The sequence below is a fragment of the Pseudopodoces humilis genome, chromosome 21, assembly GCF_049639895.1.
Source record: "Pseudopodoces humilis isolate 2021_Gansu_Grassland_sample_001 chromosome 21, ASM4963989v1, whole genome shotgun sequence".
Lineage (NCBI taxonomy): Eukaryota > Metazoa > Chordata > Aves > Passeriformes > Paridae > Pseudopodoces > Pseudopodoces humilis.
Window position 1 is genome coordinate 3,432,010 of NC_142220.1, and position 27,780 is coordinate 3,459,789.

At 39.9% G+C, this 27,780-nt stretch overlaps 1 protein-coding gene across 1 annotated transcript in view; it reads left to right on the plus strand.

The window, feature by feature from the left end:
• The first annotated feature begins 2,924 nt into the window (after window positions 1–2,924).
• Window positions 2,925–27,780, plus strand: part of SMURF2 (SMAD specific E3 ubiquitin protein ligase 2) — a 59,971-nt gene continuing 35,115 nt past the window's right edge. The window contains exon 1 of the mRNA XM_014255762.2: window positions 2,925–3,123. Within this exon, the coding sequence (XP_014111237.1) occupies window positions 3,072–3,123 (52 nt within the window). The 5' untranslated portion in view covers window positions 2,925–3,071. The remainder of the gene's footprint in view (window positions 3,124–27,780) is intronic.

Consider the following 27,780-nt stretch of genomic DNA (forward strand, 5'->3'; position numbering starts at 1 on the left):
GTGCCTCTGTGTCTGAGGGCAGCCTGACCCAGGCATGAGAGGACCTGATCCTGACCTAACTGGGACCCAGCTCTGCCAGGCTGACGGGAGCTGGAGCCCCTCTTCCCCCCCTGTTAAATACACACTTGCTCTATAGATCTGCCCCATGTGTCAGGTCTACCCCCTGATGCATTTGGGATGTACTTGTAAAAGTGCTCAAGTAATTTTGGTTTAAAAATTAAGTAAATAAAATCAATATGGCACATATTAAAGAAAAATGCACAGCAGCAGCAGACAGTACATTTTATATGCTGACCCAAATGCACAGACTGTCAGTTAATGCTCTAACACTTGCAATATACCAGTGTTTTCACTGAAAGGTGAGCAGCATATCCAAAAATCTTAGAAAAATTTATAGTTCAGCAAGTTGCTTTCTGAAAAGCAGTTTGAAACCAAGCATGCTTCATGACCTTTAAAAAACACTTTTAATGAAAGCGTTAAAATGTTCATATAACTACTGAACAATGAAATACTGTATTTAATCCCAACTGTTTTTTTTTAAATATTGGTGTTTCAATTAATGTCTGACACACTAGTTATCCATTAGAAAAGAATCATGTAGAAAGAATTCTATGTTTAATATAACATTAAACACTTTTGTCAAATTATATCAGAATTATTGAATGTTTGGTCCAAAGCGCACTGCAAGACCCCAGAAATTAATAACTATCATGTTAGGAAATAATCTAGAAATACATTAAGTATTTGAAAAGTAGTTTTATATTTTTGTTTTTCTTTTCAGTTTAGCAGTGGCCAGGTAATGTTGCAATATTTGCAAACCATCAGTCATTTGCTTTATATACTTGGTTTGAGAAAAAGAATAATGACCTTTGTGAATTTGTAACAATTGGAACTTTAATAGTATGACTTTCAATTACAAATGTTGATTTTTTTTTCTTTTAATGCAGGAATCAGAACATCTGGAATGTCTTTGGGGTGTGTGTGAATTTTCCTGATCATTACAAAGTAACTTTTTAACTATTTCACTGCAATATAAAGCCATAAATCCATAGAGACATTGTGTCCATGTTTTGTAGTAAACGCTGCTTAGACTTTGTTTCAAATTCTCTTGTTTTGAAGCGAAGCACTGAACCAACTCCTCCTCTTCTGCTCTGCCTGTGCTGGGAAGGAGGCTGGTGTCTAACATTTGCTAATTTTGTGTTAAACAGTGATGGCACAGGGGACAGGCACAGCCCTGGCCAAGGAAGGGATTCCAGGACTCCTCTGCTCCCTGTTGAAGTGACATTGGAACAGCAGTGCCACTGCAGTACCACTGCAGGAAGCATTGGAAATCTCCACCTGGAGGAATCCACGTACAGTGTAGGAGTCACATTTTATGGAAGGAAAGCTTTGAGAATCACGTTGTACTTCCAAGGCCTTCAGTGGAAAAAGAAATCAATTGCATGCCCCAGGTTTGAATTAATGAGGCCCAAGCTCTGAGCTCTGTCAGGATGGGACCACTCCAGGCTTGGTTACAGCTCAGCTCCATGCAACTGCAGAACCTGCTGGGCTTTGTAGAAGCCACATGATGAACCCAGTGAAGAACAGATCATCTTCTCATCCCATGCTGGAGTCCTGATCCATAGCTGGATCTCATCTCTGACTACCCACGTGACAATAGTTCACAGGTTACCTCAGCAGGAAGAAGCCAGAGCAGTGACATGACCGAACGAGCAAAGTATTAGTAAGGTTGTTAATAAGAATACATGTGTGATGCATTAGCTCAGACTTTTAAAGTAACCTTGACTGTGGCAACCTTTGTAGCTTTTCTGGGGGGTTTTCTCAACCTTGAGGCCCCTCTGACCCTGCAGAAAGCTGCCCATGACTTTGATGGAGCTCGCCTCGTGGGAAATGTGTTGCAGAGCTGGGAAAACTCTGGAAAGGGTCACCTTTCCCACAGGGTGGGAATTAAATTAGGCCGCATGGTGTAGATGCAAAGCTTTTTTTTTTTTTTTAATTTTAATTATTAGTCTGTGAATGGCAGTTCACAGAACTTAACTGCTGATTTCTACACAGTGCAGATAAGAACCAAATTGGTCCAAAGTTTAATGGTTTCCAGGGCTGGTCGGTCACACCCTGTCCATGGGGAATACTGTCCTGGATCAGCAGCACTCCTGCGTGCGACCACACATTTCAGCCTGGCTCTGAATTCTCCTGCCATGTCTTTTCCCATTTGCACCCTCGATTTTCCCATCCCAACTCTCCACACAACTTCTCTGTCATCCTCTCCTCTCCACCTTGGCCATTCACCCACATTCTCACTGATCTCCAGTTCTCCTCAGGCCATGGCCATTGCCCTCATCGTTCAGAATCCCCAGGTTCTCTCAGGACAGGGCCATTCCCCCCATCCTTCCCGATCCCCAGCTCTCCCGAGACACGGCCATTCCAATCCTTCCCGATCCCCAGCTCTCCCGAGACACGGCCATTCCAATCCTTCCCGATCCCCAGCTCTCCCGAGACACGGCCATTCCAATCCATCCCGATCCCCAGCTCTCCCGAGACACGGCCATTCCAATCCTTCCCGATCCCCAGCTCTCCCAAGACATGGCCATTCCTCCCCGGCCTCCCCGGGCCGGAGCGCCCCGGCCGCGGCCGCCACCTGACGCCGCGTCCCCTCAGGCTCCCGGGCCGACCCGAGGCGGGGCGCGGGGGGCGGGCAGGGCCTCCCCGGGGCAGGAGGGAGGGACGGAGGGAGAGGAGAGGAGACGAGAGGAGAGGAACCGAGGAGAGGAACCGAGCAGAGCCGAGCCCAGCCCGCCGCCAGACCGTCCGTGCGTGCGGCTCCGTGCCGGCTTTGTTGTGCTCGGGCTCGGGCCCGGGCCCGGGGGCGGGGAAGCGGAGGGAAGCGGGGAAGGCTCCGCTCCTCCTCCGCGGCCCCGGCCCCGCTCATGGCGACGCTGGGCACATCCGGGCCTCTCCTCCTTCTCCTCCTCCTCCGGCGGCCGCCGCTGCCCTGAGCGCCCGGCCCGGCTCCATTCGCGCCTCCCCCGAGCCCTTGGCGGAGCAGTGGCGGGGGAGCCCCGGCCGGGGCCATGTCCAACCCAGGGGCCCGGCGGAACGGGCCCGTCAAGCTGCGGCTGACAGGTGAGGCTGGGCCGGGGGCGCGGGGCTCGCCGGGCGGGGGGCGGGAGCGGCTCCTCCGGGTGTCGTTGAGATTGAACCTGGGGCTGGAGCGGCCCCTCAGGCCTCGCAGGGAAGGAGAGGGTGAGGTTTCCCTCCCCTCGGTTCCCCTCGGCCCCCGGCTCGGCGTGTCCGGGCTCCGCCGCCCTCCCGGCCCGGGCCCCTCAGCCGCCTGGGCGAACTTCAGCCACCGCACCCCAACTTTGATGTTTATTTTCCCTTCGTCTTCTCGGTGTAAACTCGAAAGAAACTGTCACGCTCTTTGTTTTGATATCTTTGTTTGTTTCTTGTTGTTGTTTTGTTGGGGTTTTTAAGCGATTTCTTCAGCTAGGACTGTTGAGCTCTGGAGAGGCTCCCCTGGGCAGTGGTCACAGCCCCAAGGCTGCCAGAGCTCAGGAAGTCTTTGGACACCATTCTCAGGGACAGGGAGGGATTTTGGGGTGTCCTGTGCGGGGCCAAGGACTGGACTCGATCATCCTGGTGGGTCCCTTCCAACTCGGCATATTCCATGATTCTATGATTGTTCAGAATTCTAGGGTGAAGTGCCTTGTGCTGCCCTCCTCCAGAAGACCACTTGACCTCTGATATTTTAAAATACCATAAAAACGGTTCACCTGCATGCTGGGAAGGAAAAGAATCTGGTCTTAAATACTTAAAACTATGCCCTTTCCATATAAAATCCCAGGTAAATAGGTTTAGAGGAAAAAAATATTGAAAATTCTGCTGAAGCTTTCTTTAAAAAAATGCAGGACACTTGGAACTAGCTTTTTTCTTTAAAGCCCTCCAGCACATAAATGATACTGTGTGTCCTGTAGCATCAGTACAGGAAGGTAAACGGTTAGAAAATAATAGATTTACACTGTAAATACTCATCTCCGCATATATCTAAGCAGCTTGTAAAGTAAATATTTTTAAAAATGTTAAAAGAGTTCTTATACTTTAGGTGCATGAGAAATATCTCCAGTTTAATGCCTAATAAAGAGAGGTGTTTTCATACTGATTTTTCAAACTATGTTATTTTTACAGAAAAAGTAAAATGTATCTGCCTATGTTTTACTCTGGAAATACTCAGACTAGATTTGTAATGTAGTTTTCATGGAGATTTGTGGGTGTCTCTATATTACACTTGGAAATAAAACTCCCAAAATGAGCATAGCTGGGACTGCTGCATGGAACAGTGCTGCCTTGTTTTTACCGAGTGTTTTGTAGCTTTCTCTTCAGGTTATTGCTGTATTGATGCAGTGCTTTAATGCTTTCTTTCCCTGAGCAGTGAATGCTTACACTTGCCTGTCATTGAAACATTAAAAATGGTCAGTAGCCTTATTTAAAAGCATGCAAAATACTGTCTAGGGAGTTGTCTTTCTCAACTCTGTATTTTGTGTTCAAATTTGTTTCATATTTTATTTTTATTAATTAATAAGCATATAATGAAACTGTGCCTGTGACAGTGTCAGTGTGTTGAGGGGATTGTGACCAGAACCAGGCTGTGGTTTTACACACTGTGGTCAGCCCCTAAATGAAGCAGATACAACTCTAAGAAATGCTTCTGTTTTTTGGTTTTTTGTCATATTGTATTTTAGGAAGGGAATGTGCAGAGCATGGGATGAAGGCAAAATTGTCATTTTAGGACTATTCCAGGGTTAGCAGCTCTGGCAGGCACTGAATACCAGTTCTGTTATTGGAAACTTATAGGAAACATTGGCCTGTTTCTGCAGTTGAAAAGCTTGAGGTGTTTTCTGCTTTAGCTAATGGGCAGTTGTTTCACTTAAGGTCATTTGTAAGGAAGCTCTACATGTTTAAGGAAAACAATGAATCTTATTAATTCAGCTAACATGTTGTCAGTTCTTGCCTAGGAATACTTTTAAGTGTTCTGTGTGGTTTTGATTACCCTTTTTGATTGGAAAAGCAGTTTGAGGGCTCTTGAGTTCTGAAACTGCTTGGAATTAAAAGAATCTGTATATCCAATGTTTTTAAAAGTTTATTCTCAAACTGACAAATGCTATTTAATCTTAATTTTCTTTGGCTCTATGAAACTAGCAGTCTTCTGTTTTGGCTTGAATGTTTCTGGGATTAATTCTGCAATCATTGTTCAACACTTATCTTTTCTGTTCATTATCTCTAAATTAGATGGTATAGATTAAAAAAAAATTGATTTCAAGAACTGGATTCAATTAGCAGTTTTTCAGGACATAAACATTAAAGGTTTAGATGGAAAACATTGTTTTGACTGACTGGATAAATGACAGGGTAATGTTTGATGTGAGTCCAAGAACTGATCTGGAGCTAGTGCCCAACTTCTCAGTCCATCTTGAGGAGCCAAATAAAATATTTAACCTAGGCCTCATTTTGCAAAAAGGTTGACTCTTTGTTGGGACCTTAAAAAAGTTCTGAGAAATGTTTGGCATACCTTTACACTAAGTGTTTAACAGTTTATTTAGGTCTGGGTTCCACAACAGAGACAAACCACAGCGGTGGCATACTTCTGGTAAGTTTTTATTTAGTTTACAGTGCATCTGTGTTATATGTTTCTTATAAAAGGTTATTCTTTTGCTCCAAGGTGTAGCTGTTTGGTTTAAATACCACTTGGGTCTTTAGTGATATGTATGTTGATATAATTCACATAATCTTGGGCTAAAAAATGTCTGGATAATTGTTAAAATCCAAGTGCCATGGCTTCTCATGATATTTCTAGCAGGAAGTGTAAATCCTTGTTTCTGATTAAAATATAGGCAGTGTAATTTAAATTAGCTAAAGTCTAGGACTGCACTGGTCTTCTGCGATATTTATCTTAGCAGTTTGTAATAACAATGTCCAAGGAAGTGTTAGGAAAATTTCTTTGACTCTCAAAGTTTAACACCATTTGATCTGGTCCTATCCTGATTACATCCGAGTCCTACAAAAGCTGCAAGTGCAGTCATCCCCTTCCATTCCTAGTGTGATTTTTCTCAGTGATGTGTTGAATACGCAGATTTGTAAATACACTGCACTGTCAATCAGAACACGCTATGATTTCTCCCACCCCTGTGTTGAATTGTGTTGTTCTTTCATTCTTCAGAAAACTGAGAAATGACCATTGTTTTCAGTAAATATTTTATGTCCTAATACATGAATTGTCTAGTGTTAAAATAGCTACATTTGGCTGCTTTCACTTAGGAGATCAATGACAGCTCTCTGAAGCCCACAAGGCTGTTTTTATCAAGGAGTTACTTTCTAAAATCAGTTTGAAGTCCACAAAACTCTGTGAGCACTAGAATATACTGAGTAAAGGTTCAGTGCAGAAGTTTATTTCTTCTGTTGCAGGTAGTGTTTGTCTCAGAATTGTTAACAAGTAAAGATACTAACATAGCCACCAAGTACAGTTACATTGGACTGGAAAAAAGTGGTAATAAATATCCCACGGATAAAACTGGAATGAGGTGGAAGGGTTTTGCTGGTGCAGAATCAGACATAGGCCTGAAGAGTTGTTAGATTTGTTTTTCCTCCTTACTGCTTCCAGCTTTCCTGCAGGGTTTGGTGATTAGGGAAATAAAAGCACTGGGTGTTGTGTTGTGGAAAAGGGATCAGCATCTCATGTGCTGTCTTCTCTTCTCTCTTGCTGGTTTACTGTCTGTTTAGCCCTCACAGTGCAAAGGTGGGACTGTACTGTGAAGTTATAGTGTTGAAGGAGAAAGTGCTGCTGTTTTACCAGACCATAGAAACTCTGGTTGTAATGCTAATAATATTTCTTGTGAAACATACTTAATATTTAGAAAAAGCTGGGCTATTCCTGAGCTTTGTAAAATAATGTGGAATGTTCAAACCTGTTTTTTGCAGTGGATAAATCTAAGTGTTAAATAAATCCAGTTGAAGACAGTGGTTTACCTGAAGCCTAAATTTTCCATCAGTGGTGGTGGAAGCAGGACTGAAGTTTATGGATAGCAGAGCCTCACTGTGGGAACATCTGATTAATCAATTGATAAAGTAGCTCCCTATATTTTTGTGTAGCAAGGCAGTGGTTTTATAGTTGACTGAAACTATAGTGCCATTTTAGGTCAGTTTAAAATCTGAGTGCTGTTTCTTTTTTCTCTTTGTAGTCCCTGGCTTCACTTTTTGGACCCTCCCTTGTGTTGACTCCAGCAAGTGTGTAGCTATGGGATGAGCTGAAAGCTAATCCTACCAGGAAAAAAAATGCTTATTTGTGTTGAAGAAGAGAAATGCAGAGAAGCTGCAAAGGGGACAGGACTGCCTCTCCTACCAGCAGCCTGTAGTTAGATAGGCTTTGGTCAACAATAAAACAATGGGGTTCCTTCATGTAAGGTATATTTGACTTAAGTGCTAGTTTTTGTAAGCCATGTGTCATTAAGAAATCCGAATCAATAAATTACATAGTAGGTGGATTAAACTGGTGCAGTCATAACAAAGTCAATAGACATGTGTAATCAGATGTACAGGGACTGATGGCTGCTTGGCCCTCAATATTTTCATCGAAGTACGAAGTGTGTATGTAAATATATGCTTTCTTCTATACACAGTATATAGTTATAGATATTTATATACATATAAATCAGTTGTGGATCATACAGATGCCAAAGAATTGTAATAAACAACTGAGCAGCTGTATGGAGCAGTTTCAGCTGTTTGTTTCTATGAGTTAAAGTTTTATTCATCTGGGTGTAAAATTAGATAACTGTGTTCAAGGGTACATAATGGTGTGTCATGGCAAGGAAAACAAAGACCAGAAAGGATTTGGGGGAGGAAGTTGTAGTAGGAAGTTATATGGAGACTTCAATGAAAAGATTGAAATTCAGTTAAAAAAACCCCCACTATTCACCTGTGGCTGAACAATCAGGAGAGCATCACATAGAAGATAGTAGGGGATTTACGTGTGTAGGTAACATATGGGGCATGTGTGGGAGACATATGGGAAATCTGCAGGCAGTCCTAATGGTAATGTTTAAAAAAATTAAAGCTATTGCTGGGAAAAAAATAAAAGAAATCCTGGGGGTGGAATATTAGCGAGTAATGTTTAGAAATGTAGTTTTCAGTGAAGTTTAAAGAGTTTACACTGTTCCGTAATGTCTGTCTGCATAGCTGAACAAAGCTGAGAAACTCATCTAGTGGTGACAAATTATATTCTGTTTTCTTTGTTAATCACACTGAAAAATCTGATCAGACCCCAGATGAAAACATTTTGTCTTTGTGTCTGTAAGGTGAATGGGTAGATCCCTGAGAGAAGACAGCTTTTAATGTTTTGTTCTGGTTTATCTCCTGGCCTTTGAAGTGCTTCCTTGCTTTGCCATCTTACTTAGAGTGACATCTCACCACTGGGCCAGACCTTTCTTGCAGTGTTTAAAAAAGGGTGGATAATTTCTCTGGGTGTCTTCCCTGCTCTCCTCACAGCAATGATGTGAGCTGGCTTCTGACTTGGCTGAGTGGCACGAGTGCATTACTGCACAGGCTGTTATGTGCTCGCTTTAATATATAAAATGTAAATGCTCATCACATGTGCAGGGCTGAGATCATTCCAGTGACTCCTGAGAGCTGGGAAAGATTCACCTCAGTGATGTCAGTTCATGGAAAAGGAGCTGCCATGTGTGTCTGCTGTTAGCAAAGCACCTCCTGTTTGGGGACGAGGATCAAAATCTTGAGGAACATTTGTCAGTAATATATTTGAGGAAGAAAATTGTTGACTTTTTCTTGCTGCTTCATCTTTAAGTACTTCCAATGAAAGCACAGATAAGATTGCTTGTAACCTTAAAGAAATCTTCATCTGTCGATAACAAAGCTCAGGACAAAACTGGCTAAGCATAATCATCTGAGTTGAAGGGGGAGACTGATACAGGATGGAGAATAGACATGCTCAGGATCATAAAAAGGATAAACCAAGTGAAGCTGGGATTTAGATCCACTATCTATTGACTTTCTGCCCATGAACATTGTTTCTTTTGAGCTTAAATCCACAGAAATGATGGTTCTGTTTTGGGCCTTCTGAGACTATGCAGTTGGGGTGATTTGTGTTCCGTTATCTCTCATATGCCATATTTGTGTTGCACTATCAGCTGTATTTTAGCATCCTACAGACTCTTGGGAATTGCTTTTTTTCCACTTCAAAATACTTCTTGCTATTGTTCAGGCAGATCAGACCAGGAGGGCTGATATCCCCAGAAGTGAGTAACACGTATTGCTTTTGATTAAGTGTTACTCACATTTTCAAATTCTGAAAGTGAAAGAAAAAGTAGCAGTATGTGAGTTTCTGTGGCTGTATCCTGTTGGTAATTTTGTGGAATGACTCTTGGCCAGTGCTTATTTAACCCAAGTTACAAGGTTTGTTTTCTTGGAGGAAAGGAGAGTCACTCCATGGCTGTGGGATTGTCAATGGAACAGCTTCAATGTTTCCTTTCTTTAACCAATTCATTTGAGTTGTTTCAAATATGCAGAGAATGTGCAGGCTGTGTAATTTACAGGTCACAGTAAAACTGTGTACCCAGATTGTGCCATTCACACTAAAATCAGCGTGTGTGGTGCCATCTTGCCACAAACATCGGGGTGACAATGCCATAGTAAAGCTTTCCAACCCAGCATCAGTTTTTGGGATGTACATGTCCCTCTGCTCCATCCTGTGGTTTCAGATGGAGTGGGCTAAGGAATACATTCACATTAAGGTTCATCTCTTGTCATCCCCCTTTTTCTCTGGGGGTAGAGGACTGTGGTGAATTGATGTGTAAATGAGTGGTGGCTTCAGGCAGGTTCACAGAGCCACAGGCTCTTGGTGGCATTTTCATTCTGCCTTCACCCAGATTTGAACATTACTGATGGAGTTAAATGGAGTAATAACTAATTATATCTGTCATGATGCTTCTTTTTAACATGCTTAACCATTTGATTTGGAGTTTATATATAGATGCATACATAAATTCAATTATAGATGCAGTTGTATTTAATTGGAGGTGGAATCTGTGTTAATACTTTACTGGCATTTACTGAACTTGGGTCAACTTGAAGATTTTTTTCCTGAGACAGATAAAGTCCAGGCTGTATACTTCTAAAATGATAGGTAAAGCTCCTGCTTTGTGCATGTTGTAGGACATGAGGAAAGTAGATGGAGTGTACTTACTAATTTGTTGTTTCATTTTGGTAAAAGGCAATCTAGTAAATGCAGGTATTTTTTATGCAAAAAATGTAAAACGTACTAAAATTAATTTTATTACTGGTAAGGGCAGAAAGATGTATCTGGGTTAGATATTTATGGACATGGCTGATTAAAAAAAATTGAAATAAAAATCCTTAAGCATGCAAAGGAACTTAACATGTCTGAATAAAATTCATAGAATCGCATTCATGCTTAACTGCCTGGGATTAGAAATTCATGGCATTAATAGTACCAGTTGTAATTGTACCAATACTCAAGGATTGAGGTATCCTTATGAAAAATACTCCTTCAGTTCAACTCTTAACAGAGAATGTTCACCTTGTTCTGAAATTATTTATTTATAGTATCTATAAATATTTCTTTTCAGAGAAGAAATTCTTCCCATTATTTTCCCTGGTGGATTATAAAATAGTTTATAGCTCTGTATAGGAGACTGTGTGCAGGATTAGATGAGTAATAGCATTGTGCTTAGTTGTAGTAATATTTAGGTGTTGTCTTTTTTGTTTAGCAGCAAAGTTCTTCTGTCTTAATTTATAAAGGGTGGCATCAGGTGTGATGTAAGAAATTTCATAGGATAGAGCTGGTGGTGTCATTCAGAGGCAAAAGGGGACATTTGTAGAGGTGAAACAGGACAGAGTGGGGTACAGTTGTTCAAGAGCTGTCACAGGGACATGAAGGGACTGTAAGTTTCCCAGGTTTTTTGTCACTTTATAGTGGAAGCAGAAAACAAATTTGAGTTCCTGTGCTTGGGCTAAAATGTAAAGAAACGTACGTGTCATGTTGCTGAGTTCAGCACTGAGCCAGGCTGCAATGATTCAATGATTGCACTGTCAGTGTGGAAATCTGAAGATACTGAAGATTTCTCTTTTTCTTGAAAATGCAAATACATATATTTTAAAGGACACAAAATACCCATTGCTAAGTACTTCATTTAAATAGATGTGACCAACCTCATCCTCACATCTTTTGGAGAGCACTTGCTCAGCAGTACCAAGTATGAAATGAAAAATTATTGCTTTCTTGAAGCCTGAGTGCACAGTGTATGACACAAATTGCCCAGACTTAAAGAAGGGCATAATGCATGATAAAGCAGAAATTTTCTAGGTCTTTTATTTAGAGGATTGTAGTAGAAAGTTCAAAATTGTTTCATACTGTTCTTGCAGAAGGTTCTTGTTAATTGAAGCTTGTGAACAATGATAAAAACTTTTGTGCCATTTTTCATAATTTCCAGTGGGTTGTGTATGTGGCATTTCTAAATGTCTAACTAGCAATTCTGGATGCTTGGTAAAGTGCAGAGTGTTGGTGAACTGAATCTTCAAATGTATATATGTGAGATATCTATATATAGGTATATCACACACAGTTATAATAAACTCTTGGTCAAGGATGTTGGAATGGAGAAAAACTGCTGTTGTCCTCTGTTCAAGTTTATTAATGCTGCTGCACAGGGGAAGTGCCCCTGGTTTTTTAAAGAAGCAAAGGCTGTAAATTCCAGGTGCTATGCAATAATTCTGATTTGCCTTAAATAGTTGGATATCAGCTTTTTGTTTAAAAGTTAAAGGGCTTAAATCTTTGTGATTGTACTAATGTGAGGGGGGAAAGATTTGTCTTGAAGTTTTGCCGTCATGTAACTCTGTGGCCTTTCGTGAACATCCTTCATATTTGGGATTTCTTCTTAAGAACTGGGTTGAAAGATGATTTAAAATGTTGGCTTCTGCTTTCTTCTGCAGCAGGAAAAGAGAAGGTCTTTAAGGAAAAAATTACTTAGAGTAATTTTCAGTAGTACGTGCGTCGTGCCTGGCTTGTCATAAAATATTTGTGTAGTCTTCTCTCCCTTCCTCAAGCAGTTCCCACAGATCACAGTGTTCTCTCAGTAGCTGTTATGAGTGGGGTAAAAGGAGTTTAAAAGTTCTGTAGTCCCATCTACAAGGATTGACAGTAAAGTTCTTGGTTCCCCTCCCTAACAGCAATTCTGCCTGGGGCAAGAGCCTATATATTTATATTTGTCTGTGTCTCACTTGCTTCTGTGGCCAGGGGATCATGAAGAAATTTCTGTTCATTTGTGAGATGTGAATGTGGCATTGTGAATACGTGTCTCGGATTTCCTCATTACAATATTTATCATTTTTCCTGAAAGTTTCTTTCCTCTGGTGAATTGTTCATCCTGTAGAATCAGTCAGCTATTTCCTGTGTATCAGCATAATGTAACTTCATCTACACTGGACAGGACTTTGGACCAATTCAAAAACCCTATATTTTTCATAAGTTTACTGAAATTTAGTAACCTCACTCTCCACATTTCATCAGTTCTTTGCAGTGTGGTCCATGCCTGGAGATGCACTTGTCCTGCTCCCACCCTGTGTCACTTCAGGGGAGTGACAGTAAATGCACAGAAAAATTGTCCCTGGTCACCCTGACCCTTGGATTGCTTCTTTGTCCCTTCAGCACTCTGAGGACTGGGAGCTCTGGGGCTTGCACTTGCTTCTTCTTTGTATCATTTGAACATGGAATTGCTTTGTCTGTCTGAACATCTTGGCCTTTTACTTGCCATCAGTGGAATTTATAACTCTGGCTGAACTTGGAATACTGAGTTGGAGCTAATAATGCCAGCTCCAGTTAGCGCTTCCATTATCAGACACTGCTCAGTGCTGTTAGCAGCTGGCTAACACAGACATTTTTCATGCTGAGGAGCTAAATCAGACCAAATTTATTTTGGGAAGATTCTGCTAAACTTCAACCAGTTTCAAAAAGGATTAAAAATACATTGCACATCATCTAGAAATGCTTTGTTCTTGTAAATCCTTTATTCTGGGGCAGAAGCGCTGTCAAACAGGGACATGGCAGGTGTGGCTGTATCAGCTAGGTAAGGCTTGGTGCAGGTTTAGTGAGGAGCTGAGCTCTGCCTCTTAATGCTGAACTTGGTGAGCTCCTGGTATGAAGTGAGGCACTTCATGGAATACACAGGGCACAAAAGCTGCATGAGGATGGAGAAGGGAGTGGCCTGGAATAAGGAACTGTCCGGGGAAACAGGTGGAGTCTGATTTTGGCAGGATGAGGCCCTGGTTGGTACCTGGACTCTGGTGCTGCAGCACTGAACGTGACCCAGGGTCACAGAGGCAGCCCAGAGTCTCCTGTTCCAGACCTTACCTTTGTAACCAGGGAATGCTGTTGCTGCACATGTGATGTTCTGTTGGTGATCTGTTTTATTGTGAAGAAGGGGTTATCTACAGCAGAGGGGCTTTATGAAAACTCAAGATGCATAACAGGCAAAGAATGTGAGTGGTTACAGTTGGAAAGAGGCCAAAAGTTTAAAAACAAACAGGAAAAAACCACCCACCCCAAAATTTCTCCCATCTGTTCCTTTGCTCCACATGTTCATCACCTTGATACTATATTGAAGAAATAGGGAATTGAGGGCTGGCTTCTGAGTGGCGGTGATTCAGAACATAATTCTAAAAAGGCTTGCAGATAAGATCAGGGTTACTCCTTATGTGTAGAACAAAAGGAATTCTTCAGCTTTTAGCTAACCTGAGAAGTGTTTTTTAAAAGACCTTTGATTCTAAGAATATCTTGGTCACTTCATTAATGCAAATATTTTCTTGCTTTAAAAGGGTGAGAAAGCGTGCTGTTAATTATAATTGAATTATTATGTAGTTTTTAAGTTTCCTTGGCTCATTTACACACCATATTTTCACAAAGGTTCTGGAATTACAATTAATGCAACTCCAGAAGTGACAAGTTTTCTGAGAAGTGTTATCTGCTGTTGATGAGTTCATTGCATGAAAGATTTCGGCTTCTTTAGTTAGTCAATGTTAATATGTTAAATATCAAGCGACAGAGAAAGCTACAAGCTATGGCAGTCATCATTTGTACACTGTGATGGATCTTGCATTCTTTGTTAATATTTCTCTATAGAAGAGGACAGTCCTTTAATTTTAGTTTGTCCCCACTGGATTTGCACCAGAGCATCTTCCAGTGTCAGGGGGTTGATTTAGTACATCCTGCTCTGTTTACACTGAGTTGCTAGTGTTGTGAAACACTTTGATCTTCACTCTCTGTGTGTATGAAACACACACAAAGGAGACTGTAAAAGAATTTGACCAGAAATTACCTGTACCGGGTAGGTGTATCTCCAGCAAGAGACAGGCAGATGTGCAATTTGAAGTTTCTTGTAGAGGTCTGTGTAGACAGAGTGAGAAGTTTTGGGTGCATTCAGATGAATGGTTAATTTTTATTTTTTTTTAGAAAATGAAAAATGAATGAACTGATACAATGTGAAACTGCAAGGTTTCATTTTAAGTAAACTTAATATTGTCTAACTATGAAGAAAAATGAGATTTTCAGACTGTTTTCATGTTTTACAGTTATTTGTTGACAACAGTGCTTCTCTTTTTTTCCAATGTTTGACACTAGGCTGAAACAAGTCCTGTCCTATGGGACTTCTTTTCCAAAAACTGCTCATTTTCACACTTATTTGAGCTTTGGACAATTATAAAGTTATTAAATGCATGATTTTGCTCAGCTGATCCCCTTTATCATGATTTAAGGTCAGTGTCTTGTCTGCTTCCCAGAAAGATGTTCAAGATCTGTTTCATTTTTAGGTATACAGTACATGCATCACTTTCTGCTAAAATAAATATCTATTTATCAGCTTAATAGAAGAATAGTTAAATTTGAGAGTTTAGGTGGGTCTTTGTTGTTCTAAGATCATTAAATCTCTAAAAAATAGAGTATCATTTCCATCAGATGTGGTGTTAACTGCATTTCATAAAATTACCTTTTTCCAGCAAGATGTTTTGTTATTTGCACACATATGCACGTTTAGTGGTTTGTTTTTATTCTAAGGGCATGCTTTCTTCATTGTATTTGGCTAGGATTTGGGGTTTTTTTACATTTTACTTGAAGTATTTACAATATAGTTATTTTTGTTATAGTGAACCATTTTATTGTTTCAGAAGTGGATGAATCATATATTCTGAGTTATTTTTTCCTGACAAATATTTTTCTTTAATGGTTCCACAGGGCTAGCTTAAGTTGTACAGATGAATAATACTTGAAATACGGTATCTGATTCATCATTTCAAATGTTACAATGAAAAACCTTGTGAAACTATATATATATATATATATATATATATATATATACACACACACACATCATACACACACATGGAGATCTTTTGACTTGCAAGAACATCAGCTTTACATGGGACTGTGTAACTGTTGCAAGGCACTGAAGTAATTCTGCTTCTTGAGTCTGTTGTTATCTCTGACTTCACCTCCATTTCCTAAAATCCCAAGATTTTGTTCTCTTTCCCAGGTTTCTCTCCTCTGCCTCAGCTGGAAGAACATGTGATGTGTTCCCTTTGCAAGGGCAGGGTGTTTGCAGTGGAGTGTTGGATGGATTTTATCAGGAGGTAGAGGGTCAGAGGGGATCCTCTGCTACTCTACGAGGCAAATACAATGAAATTTAATTTTGGTAACAGGTATAGCAGAAGGTAACCACAAGGTGGTGTGGAACCTGCTCATGATAAATGGTCTTTGCATGTTGAATCACAGTTTCTGTCTGGCCTTTCAAATCAGTCCCAAGTGGAAGAGTCCAGGTGTGTTTCCTTGGCTGCTCAGCATGAATTCAGCAGCCAGATTTGAATGATAGAGATGAGTAAGTGGCTCCACAGCCTCCTGAGAACGCAAGTGAGCAGTGTCAATACTCCATATTTTTTGTTAGCTGAGTGTGCATTCTCATATTTTTGTTTATTATACTGAGGTTTAAAACATTTAGAAGAGTAAGAGTATCAAAAGGGCATCTAATATGTGGGCATGTCTTTCTGTGTGTAAAACCTGTAAAGCGCAGGTCTGATTTTTTTTGCATTTGTATAACTGATTTATGTAACTTGGAATGTAAAGTATTAAGTTCTGGTAGATTTTGTTTCGGTATAAAAATATCATACATAAATTGTTTTTTCATACATTTCTGAGATTCACTATGGGGAGGTTAAAAAAAAAAAACACCAAACCACAAAAAAAAAAAACCCTAAACAACAAAACCCACCCAACTCTCCCCATATTTTCTCTGTTGCTGCTACCTGAGTTTCTGTCTGCACAAATATTTATAAGCAGCAAGTAATGCACTTTCTTTTGCATGCACAATGCTCTGGGGAAAATGAGGAAATGTTTTAGTATGTGTAAGGCGTTTAATACTTTGTTTTGCTCTGATTTATCTTTCAAAGAGCTGTGGAGGCCTGCCTAAAAAACTAGAATACACTCCCTGTGAGCTTATATTACCTTTGTTTAAAACAGTCAAACCTCTACTGCTGGAACTCCAAAATTCATGGCCAGAATGACTAGAACAGTAAAAATTACTTCAAAAAAATGTGGTTATTGGATAAACTGATATGAGCCCAGCTGCTGAGAATAAATTGATTTTGCTGTTGCTTTAAATCTGTGATGTGTTGGTATTTTGGCAGAGTAAGAAAAACAAGGATATTAGAAAGTAATTTACTGCCCTGGGATTAGTGAGGAGTGTTGTATTTCTGTGACTGGGGCAGGACGGGCTGGTGGAGATGTGTCTGATAAACAGGACGAGGTCTAGTCTGACAGCTGGCAACAATAGCTTTTGCTCAAAGTCAGGTGTACTAAATTAGCAAATCTATTACAAGGCTACAGGAGAAATCTCACAGAAGACAAGCCTTGTAGGCAGAAGTGCTGCCAAATGGGAAATGATTCATCGTCTCTGAATGGGATGAGCACTGAGCAGAAGCAGTTTAAACCTCAGACTGCTTTGGCTCATAAACCACCAAATATGCGATTAACACTTTATCTTCTCCAATCCCATGGTTTTTATTGTCTCCTGAAGAACAATCTGTATTTAGCAGCAATATCTGTGAGACTTGTTTGTTTCTTCTAATCTCTGTTTTGTAAGTTTGAATATGTTCAGGTATTTTTTTTATTTTTAGCTAAATGACAAAATGTGTGTGCACCCTAAAGAACACTCCTGTCCTGTGACCCTTCAGCAACAGCACCTTTTAGTGAGGACAGTTACATCCAGGAGTGCAGGCACAACTCCCTGAACTGACTTGGTGTAGTTTATTTGTTTATATTTAGTGAAAATACATGATTAGCTGAAGATGTAGTTCAATGTAGAATGCCAGTTCCAAGGCATTTTGATTTTTAGTATTTTAAAAACTTGCATCACTGTAACATTAACAGTGCCATTCATAATCTACAATGCTGAAAGATGAGCAGGAAACATATCTGTGAATTCTTAAATTTAGTTAATGCAGAGAGGATGTACAGTTTACAGCAATGGAGCTATGTAAAAGGGAAAAGGCCTATGCCCTCTTTGTCTCCATATAACTGATCAGAGTTTTAATACATCTCTGGTCTTATTTTAGTATAAATGATCATATTGGCTCTAAGATACATAAATGATAGAGAAACTAAAGGAATTAGGTCACTGGAAGGTGTTTAGTATTAAATAATTGAGATGTCAGAAGGTAGTTGTGAGAGGAAATAACATTGTACTTGGAAAGTAAATCTATTTGTTTAGCAAATAATTATATTTGGATGCCCTGGGATAGCACTCAATTAGCAGTTGAGATGTCCAAAAAGTAGTGTGTCTAGGAAATGCATGTAAAGATTCCTCTAGAAAACTGGGTCTGCTCTTATCTTGCTTGTACATCTATGTAAGAAATGGTAAAAATCAGAAATTACTCAGTATAACATTTTGTGAGCAGAACTGCAAAAGGTTAAGGATTCCTAGAGTAAAAGGCTGCAGGGAAATTAGGGTTTTCCATTTCTGTGTCACCTCAAAATCCTCATCATGTCCACTCAGACTGTTTGAAGTTTATAACTGGTGTTTGAGGTCCATGAAAATACTTGGATGCTCCTTGCGCTTGGAAGCCATTCTGCCTTCTGTAATGAAATGTTCTTGAACTTGTTGGGAATATTGTCCTGGATTTTTTATCCATTTGCTGTACTGCTAGGAGTGTTGATACGCAGTGTTACTTTTTGCATTCGTTTAATCACCTTACTCCTCTTTTCAGTCTCAGCTCCTCCCTGTTATCTTTCTTAATCTTCACTCTACCCTGCTTAATATCTTCCACTCTGTGTTCTTCTTTCTCAAAAAAATTCTTGTATTTTTACTTCTTGAGCATTGCATCTTCCCAAAAGATTTCTGAAGTTGTAGTTTAAATTGCATGGCAATGGTTTTTAGGCAAGATCCTTTATTTCTGTGTATCAGTGAGCTATTTCATTTGAACCTCTTAGTGTTCTGTTTCTTTAAAATCCTTTTTATATTATTTCTTACAATACTATATAAATTGTACTGATTTGACTAAATAATTTAAGCAACTTGTGTAAAACCAAAGTGAAACAAAACCAAGACTTTATTGTAAATTGCTTTACTTCAGTTGAAATAAATAAGATTGCTCATTCAGTTAGCTCATCTCTTCAACAGTAGCAGATTTTTAAGCTGTTTGGATTTTTTCTGTAGGACACATGTTTAAACAGAAATCAAACTGAATCTCTCCATATTAAAGGAGTGCAATGACTTAATCAGTTTATAAATGGTATAGGCTAATAATGCAATAATCTCTTGGAGATGAGGCTTCATGGGTGTGTGATGAGGGATAAGTCTGGACTGAGGTACATGAAAATTTTAATGATGTTTGAATGGTGACACTGTCTTGGTTTTCCATCTGTGCTGCCTTTAAGCAGCTGGAGTTTTCCTGATTTAGATGATGTATTTCTGCATGTACAGACAGAATTCCATCATCAGAGGCATGACCAGCTAAAGATGTGTGTGTATAGTCCACACACCTTCCTGTTGACCCTGTTTGATTTTTGACAGAAGCCAAACTGTCAGTTTCCAGAGAGAGAGGGGCAACTTTCCGGAGTTGAAAGCATTTCACTAAAACCAATTCTCCAAAAAAAGGTGAATATAGGGTTATTGTGCTTGAATATTTCAACTGCACTAAATAAGAAAAAAGCAGGATCCACATATTATCAAGGAGACAGAATGTCTGGGGTTGTGGATATTGATGATAATGCAGGAGGATATAAAAGTACATTACTCATCTGTATTGCCCCATATAATATCATGTCAGTACATCAGGTGTAGTAATAAAACAAAATTGTGCTGAACTAGGAGTTTAGATTAAGGGCAGATGCTTAATTAATGATTTTTGCTAGCGATAGTATCAAAATCATGACCCTCTTGAACTCTTTAACATTGTTATACTTATTAGAGGATTATTTTTTATAAATACTTAAATATATATTTGAAATGCCAGAATTCTTTTTTTTCACCCTAATAAAAATTGTTTCCTTTTCTCATGAGTTAGGAATTATTTCTTAAAAAGCATCTGACAATCCTTTTGGTAGTACTGATAAAATCAATATGTACAGCATTTTGCTGGAGTGGCATGGGAATTACTTGTGAAGGGTAAATTATGTCTGTGCCTTTTTTTTTTTTTTCCTGGTTCTTTTCCTTTCTTCTCTTCCCAGAAAAGCCCCAGCAGTTGTGGTGTTCCCCAAGGATGGTGTCTGCAGCAGAGACAGAGTTTTGAGACTTCCTGTTTAAATCACACGTGTGGCCATGTCCTGACAGCGCTGGCAGCAGAGCCTGGAACGCTGCTGGGATCCACAATCCCTGACAGGCAGGAGTCTGACTTAGCTGCAGGTGCCTCTTGTCTGAGCCATTTTAAAATTCAGGGCATTTTTGTCCGGTTGGTAATTAGATCGTGAATTTCTTTTGTTGTTGCCTCTACTACAGCTCATTCAGAGGGTGGAGAGTTTTACTGCAGTGAAACAAATCCAAGGGCTCTCTCTGCTCCTTGCTGGCGGGTTTGTCAGAGGTGCATGAAATACATCAGGCAGAGCTATCATTTATTTCTCCTGTTAGATTTTCCCCCCTGCTCCTGTTCCTATCAAGACAAGCTGAGAAATAGATGGGTGAATTTCCATGCTACTTTTTTTTATTTACCCATCAGAGGAAGGATCCTGTGCTCCCTTAAGTATTTTACAAGTTGATAATTTTGGATTAATTGCTTCTGTTTTGGTTAAAAATTAACTGCTGGGATTGTAAAGAATTCTTTAAGGACTGAGGTAAGTTTTTTAGCACAACTTTAAGAGTTTGAGATGAGCGACCCCCTTTTCTTTGCCTGAGCTCTTAAAAACTATTTTATTCCAGTATTTCTTGGATAATTGAATTAGAGTTTACTTCACTCACCCTTGCATATAAAAACCACCTCTGCAGTTTGAGATTAGTTAATCTTGGTAATGTTACTCTAAAGTTTTTTTTTTATGGACTATTTTTTTAATATTGAGGGAGAGTAAGAAATAGTTGAGACTGTTACAGCAAATATGACAGCAAAGCTGCAGGATTCTTTAACCTTTTTAATGGATTTTCAGATGTTGAAAAATGGGTGAGATGGGATGGTTAGGCCATTTTGGAGGAGGGTGGAGAAGAGAAATGGAATTTATGGTGTATGAAAGTTATGCATTAGAAACATCCTGGCTGGTCTGAGAGGCTCCATCCATACTGAACCAGGAAATGCAGATATTCCCAATAGCCTTTGTTTTCTTAAAGTTTCCCATGTGTTACTTCTCCTTTCTTACTGAGCTGTGGGTAAAGCCCTAATTTACACAGAGGCCTGATAGGCCTGGTTTATTTTGTATTATTCAGCTTTAATTTACACATTTGGTATATAGCTAAAAAAAAAAGAGAACCAAACCCAATGTTTTTTGTATCTACTTACTCAACTTAACTTGAATTAGCATGAATCTCCATGAGAGAGACTTGTAAACCCTCCTGGTAGAGTTTGCAGTGCCTGGGGAGGGCTGCTATCTTCATTGCAAAAGTGGCAGCGTAATTTCTTTCCTTTACCTCTTGAGAGGCATATCAAATAAACTGGACACATGAATAGGGTGGGTGACGTGTGTGGCAGCGAGCCCATCGCTGAATGAATCTAGGAAACATGAATGCATGAGCTGCTCAAAGGAAGAATTCAATGGTCTGGGGGGGTTTTGTGTTTTGTTTTACTTTTGGCTTGGAGTGGAGTAAGGGAGGAGAAGTGGAAAAGGAAGCCTTTTGTTTACAGTGAAACAATGCTGTGAAGTAGACATCGTGATGTAAAAACAGGAGTCTAAACATGGCAAATCTGGGCAGGCTCCATCTGGCTGTGGCCACGAGTCACTCAGCCGTCCCTGCACAGACTGCTGGAGTCTGGAGTCGCTGTCGTGTCGTCCTTCCCTTACGGGAATTTAAAATAGCCTTGGAGACTCTCTCCCAGAATTTTATTATTGCATGAGATGAATGATTTATTGGCTTAACTGTTTCTATCCGGTGATGCATTGCATCTTTGTTCTCTCTCATAAATGTGTGATATTTTCATTTGGAATTTTAAACTCCATGAGTTACACTGTGTTCAAGTTATATGGGTCTGGAATTCTAAATCTAGTCACAGCACAGCCTATTGTTGTGGAGAACTGAATCTGTTGAACAGATAATGGACTGGTTTTGTGTTAGCTTCTGGCATCTTTTGCAGTAGTTTAAATTATATTGCATTATTAGGGCATTTGTCACTTCTGGTTATGCATATTGTGGGTTATTGTTTGTTTAGTCCCACAGGAAAAAAGTCTGATTTGTCGAGACACAGGTTTCTAACTGACAATGCTTATAATGTATGTGATCCTTGGAAATGGGTTTCACTTTACATGTAGTATATTAAGGATTTAGCATGTGGCTTGTGTCAAAGTTGAGCTTATAGAAATGTGTTTATGGGAAAATTTAGAATTGTAACAATTAGTAAAGGAAATTCCTGTTAAAAGTGCTTTTCTAGTACTATGTTTGTACTAATGCATATTTTAATCGAGTTTATTTTAAAGCTGTCTACCTTGTGTTTGGACATCAGTCTATCAGTGATGCTTTTATATGTCATTTAGAATATTTTTCTGCAACCTAACATATTAGTATTAAATAGCACTTTAAAAATCCATTAGTACTTTTGAATTGTTCTAATGCCTATTCTTAGTAACTGACAAAATTGGTACATGATTCTAAGTTTGCATTCAATTTAAATGAGGTTTATAAGTCTCTAAGAGAATTGGAAATTAATTTCCTACCAGTATAAGGTAGTAGATGTGCTGAGGCAGCTGTGCCTGTTGAAGATGTCACTGTCCTTTCCCAGTTGCCTGGGCTCCTATCGGGAGAAGAAGGGATTGTGTGATGCAGCTCCTAATTCACATCAGGGAAAAATACCCAGGTGAAGCAGCCCAGGGATGGTGTTTGGGGTGTACCTGGCTGCTTGCCCTGCAGCTCTTCCTGCTGCAGAGCCAGGGATCCAGGGATGGGGGAGAGGGATTGCCTTGGATCTCATCGAGCAGAGCGTGTCTGAAATCAGCATCAGCCTGTCCAACGTCCTTGGGTGAACTGGGCTTCCATGTGCTGGCATATGGCACCTGCAGCTCCGTGTGCTGCCTCCCCTGGGCCCTGGACAGGTGGAGTTTGGAGTGATAATTTGGGTGATGCTGATACAATGAAGTATTGGGGAAAATAACAATCCTACTGTTCTCTGTGTGCGTACATGTACTGACTCTAGGTTAGAACTGTTATGAATTTCTGCTGCTTTGTGAGACCCAGAAGGAGCAGCTGTCCAATAAGTAAAACAGAGCAGCCTGGAAGTAATTGTGTGTGTACTTGTAAGAGAAGTGCTTTTTTGTGTTTTAGTTCTGCATTTCTGAGTGTGCTTTGGGAAATGGAAAAGCTGAATGTTTAAGTGGATTGTATCTCTAAAAATCCAAAGGGTGTTAGCTGGTTATGTTGGAATACTGATGGCAAAATCTGCTTTTTAACTTTATTTTATTTTTAATAAAATAAATTTCTGGAGCCGCAAAACAGGCAGGAGGAAAAATTATATGTCTGCATTAAAATTAAAACATTGGGGGTGCATTTTGTTTTATGGAGTGAACTTCTCCAGCACAACTGCAGGAAGGGCAACCTGGCTGATCCTCTGCTCTGCAGCCATGTGCTTCTGCCACTTCCTTTGCCACAGGTTTGCAGATGGTGTGACTGCAGGATAAGTCTGTGCAGCTCTAGGAGCCAACAGTGAACTAATCCGTCTCCCCAGAAGGTTCATTTTCTGTTAAGCCAGTTCAGCTTCCTGCTCTACCTTGTATCGCTGTGCTGGCTGGACCTGCTTTGAGGAGGAACAGCTGCAGCCCCCTGTACTGTGGGGTGCAACATGAAACCTTCCAGCGTGCTCCGATCACCGATCCTGCTCAGAATAATGGTCAGCTGCTGTGTTCTGACCCATTTCATGCTACAAGACCTTGACTCCAAACCCTTTTGCACCTGTAAAATACAGTATTTGCTAGGTTTACCTGCCTTTGTGTGTCCCTTCTTGACAGCAATCAATGGCAATCTTCAAAAATGCAGGAATTTCATTAGGTGAAAGTAAACTCTTAGTTTTACGGTCATGTTCTGTCACATTTTGTTCATCTGCAGAGAAAGCACCTTTCAAAGGAAATGGAACCTTAAAAAAAAAATTCCTTGGAGGGATTAACTGTAAAATAAAACTTCATGTGAATAGTTGGGGTAAACAATTTTATTTCAAAATCTTAATTAAGGAGGTTATTACCTCAACAGCTGTATTTGCAAAATCCATACGGTGTTATTTACAGCTCTTTGTTCAATAAACAGTTGAAGACCTCCTGTTTTATATTTTCCCATGTGGGAATTCAGGCAGGTCCAAGGAGGGAATGCAAGCAGGAAAATATAAGTTTCTTGTGAGTGTGCCAACAGTAGGAATCTGTGCCAGTAGGAATCTGTTTAAAAATGTTTAAAGCATTGAGCCATCCCGCTGGAACCTGTGCGTGGTGTCCTGCCTGTCACAAATGACTTTTCTGAAAGAAACAAGTGCATTTGCAAAGAGTTTTGTACAATGTGGAGAAAAGTACATCATGTCAGCTTTAGGTTCAAACACCCGAGCAATTTCTGGGTCCCAGGGGCAGCCATGAAGGCGAGGAGGGGTGTGAGTGTGGCTTCATTTGCCTTCCTCTCTCTCCCTCCCCCAAGCAGGCTCATTCCAATCAGCAGTGTAATTGGAATGCAACCACAGTCTGGAGGAGGAAGGGGAATTTTTGGCAAGGAGAGGCAGAGCAGTTGGGAGCTTTATTCAGATTAAAGCATAGACGACCATTCATTATCAGTACAACACACATTAGCAACAGCACAGCATTGTGTTTCTACAGCTGGGACTTATTTTGGTGATTGTATTGCTCCGCGTAGAACATGCAAACAACTGGGATCTGATCACAAAACCCAACGCTAATGGCTTTCAGTAAAAGATGGTGTTTCTGTAGGGGTAGAAAGACTTGTCTTCAAAATGAGCCATTGTGGTAAAAATTGACAGGCAGCCTGTCGCTCTCCTGTGTGTTACATATGTTCTTGAACAAGCGCTTTTTCTGGGAGAAAAACCCTTGGGGAAAGAGAAAACCAACAGGAATGATAATGTGAAAACTGTCGGTTGGATTCAGAAGGCTGAACTTGTTCTTCTGTGGTGATGACACGTGGAAAGCCAGAAGATTACAAAACATAATCTTAGCTTTGGATAAGTGCTTTCCTCCCCATAACCTCAGGGCTGTCTGTTGACACAGTGTGGGTTCTTCTGGATGGCTGGCATGGGATGGAGGGGCTTTTACTGAGCCATGTATATAGACTTAAATGTGTTGATCGTGTTTCCTTCTGCAGCTGGTGTGCTCAGTTCCATGGACATTCATGATTATTTTTATTTTCTTACCTGTCTTCCTTGATCTTTCTTTGATAGTACTGGTGTGTCTCAAATATACACATTTAAAAACTACTTACTGAAGATGTCTTAAGCAATATTATTTTTAACATAGGAATTAAAAAATATATATTTGTGAAATGATCATCTACAGCTGTTGCCCTGACGTGTTTGTACCTCATGCTGCTGGGTATAAACACATTTAAACCTTGTCATTTGTCGTAAATCAAAAAGTGCATTATAACAGACAACTGACAGTGTACAAACATGCAGGTAATATAACAGTAAAACCTACTTGTGAAGTAAAGTAGTGGTGATCCTGTTTTTCACAGGTGAATGTGGTGAACAAATTGGCTACAAACAGTTTGATATAGGCTGGAAATACCCATGAGGGTTGAATACACAGCCCTTAAATGTCCGGGTTCCTTGAATTCACATAACACTTTCTTTCCTTCTAATGTTGTTTCCTCAGCACTCATTCTGGTGTTACCCAGCCTTTGGAGGTGAATAGATCATTGAAGACTCTAAGCTCATGTCTGAGAGATGGTGATTCTGTGAAATCTCATAGAACTTCATCCTTTTTAACTTGTTTTCAACACAAGCTTCCTATGCTGGAGCTCCCTTTCCACTTCATGGGCTTCATATTCTTCCTCCCTCTAACTGTGGAGACCTGGTGTTACTGATATACTTATTATTCTGAAATAAACATACTTTTTAATACTTCTAAAACAGTGGTAATATATAACATAAAATACCTTCCCTAACAACAGCTTGATGTCATTAAAGGTTTGATTTTTCTGTAAAAATGGTTCCAAAGTAAGCAGCAGTTGTAACAAGAGTTTTTCAGTAACTAGCAAAAAGAATAAACAGAGTTCAGAAAATGAGAGGAAAATATTTATCTTTCTATAAAATTGACCTTTTCAACAGCCATAGTTCCATTCAATTTTTATGTGAGTTCAACCAATTATTCACCCCCTCTATAACTGCATGTAAATTTTAATAGCTAATACATAGATTGCATGGGTTTGGGGATACTAACTATTTTGCATTTGCTTATAATAGTTAAATTATTTTTCAGTAAACCCTTCTTTGTCAGCCACAGGAGTAATAAATCAGAAAAAGGAAATTGGCAAATATGATTCACTTAATTCCTATTTTTGAATATTTGTGGACTGTGTAGCAAAGCTGTCATAGAAGGAGACTGGGTAGCTTATGATATTATGCTCTTTTCATGTTTCTGTGAGCAGACCTGGGCAGCATATGTTAGAATGAGATCATAAAGCATGATAAAAAAAAATTTAATGTATGTATGCTATGTAAAATTGATGTGCTGTTTGTCTTGGCACATATAAATTGGAATATTAATGTTCTCTTTTCTGTAGACTACCCAGGAAGTCTGTAATAAACAGAAACATAGCTATCCATTGACTCACTGATACTCTGTCATGAATACTTTATCTACACGTGTGCTAGAAGCCATTAATGTCATTTGATGATGCACTTATGGTACAACACACCCCCTTCTTTTTTTTCAGTATATCCAGGTCAGAATATCCAGTCGTTGGTTTGCATTCGAGTTCCAGTGCAAGTTTAAATAGCTTAACTTTTTGTTTCAAAATAATTATAACAAAAAGTGCCTTAAAATAAGCACATCCTAATAATAAATAACCTCCTGCAGTGCCCTTGTGCCTCAGGAGGATCCATTAGTGGTGGGGCTGTGTAGATCTGATAACAACGAGTGTTGGGTCCAGAATCATCAGCGCTTTAACTTGGCTTTGTTAAGGGAAAGAAATCTCCCTCTAGTTCTTTCTGTTTTTTGAGTCTTTAGCTTAAATTGAACCTGGGATAGAGGACTCAAAGATAATTAAGTCCCGTGAGTTTTGTGAGAATCATTGCCTGGATAAAGAGGAGACCCTGGCAGTGACCTGAAGTGAGAGGAAAAAGCTGCAGCAGATCCTGCGCTGTCGGACCATGGGAGAGCCTGCGTGGGAGAGGGTCTGTCTGAATGCCCAGTGGGAAAAGCCTCAGCCACAGCCTTCAGTCAACCGTGAAACATAAATCCATAGGAAACCAAACTTCCTTAGCTTTTATTCTCAAGGAACTATTAATCAGCTGGTTATCAGAATATTCAGAACAGGTTTTAATACAGTGTTGAAACTGTTAGAAAAGTGGAGCATAAACTCTGGTACTTTTCCCACCAGTGGGAAAAGTTTTGTCCAAAAAAAGTCCTGAGATAGATGAGAGCTGTGTGTGTGGAAGAAGGTTGTTTTACTTTGAGTTGAACTGATGCTCCTGGGAGCTGGGCTTTTTCACCTGGAAATACCTGGCAGAGAGGGTGTTGTTAGTGGAAGCTTTCTCAGCATCTCTCCTGTTTTGTTAACCTGACAAAGCCAGAGCGGGTTGACATCTGACTTGCCTTAAATGTGGTTACTAGAGAGGGAAAAGTTGAGCCAAAAATATTAGTTTGTTCACTCATGGCTAATTGTTGGGGAAGCAGTTATTAGTCTCTGTGCTCTGCATGTGCCCAGTCTTATAAAAATGAGATTTCAGTTAAATTGCATTGGCAGGCTTGCTTTATTTTTGAAAAGAAGTGTTTGTAATTAAAGTTACAATTTCTCTCACAAGAATAGTTGAACCTCTTTTATCTTGGACATTATACAGTTTCAGGAGCACCCTGTGTGGCTGTGCTGAATTTTGACTTAA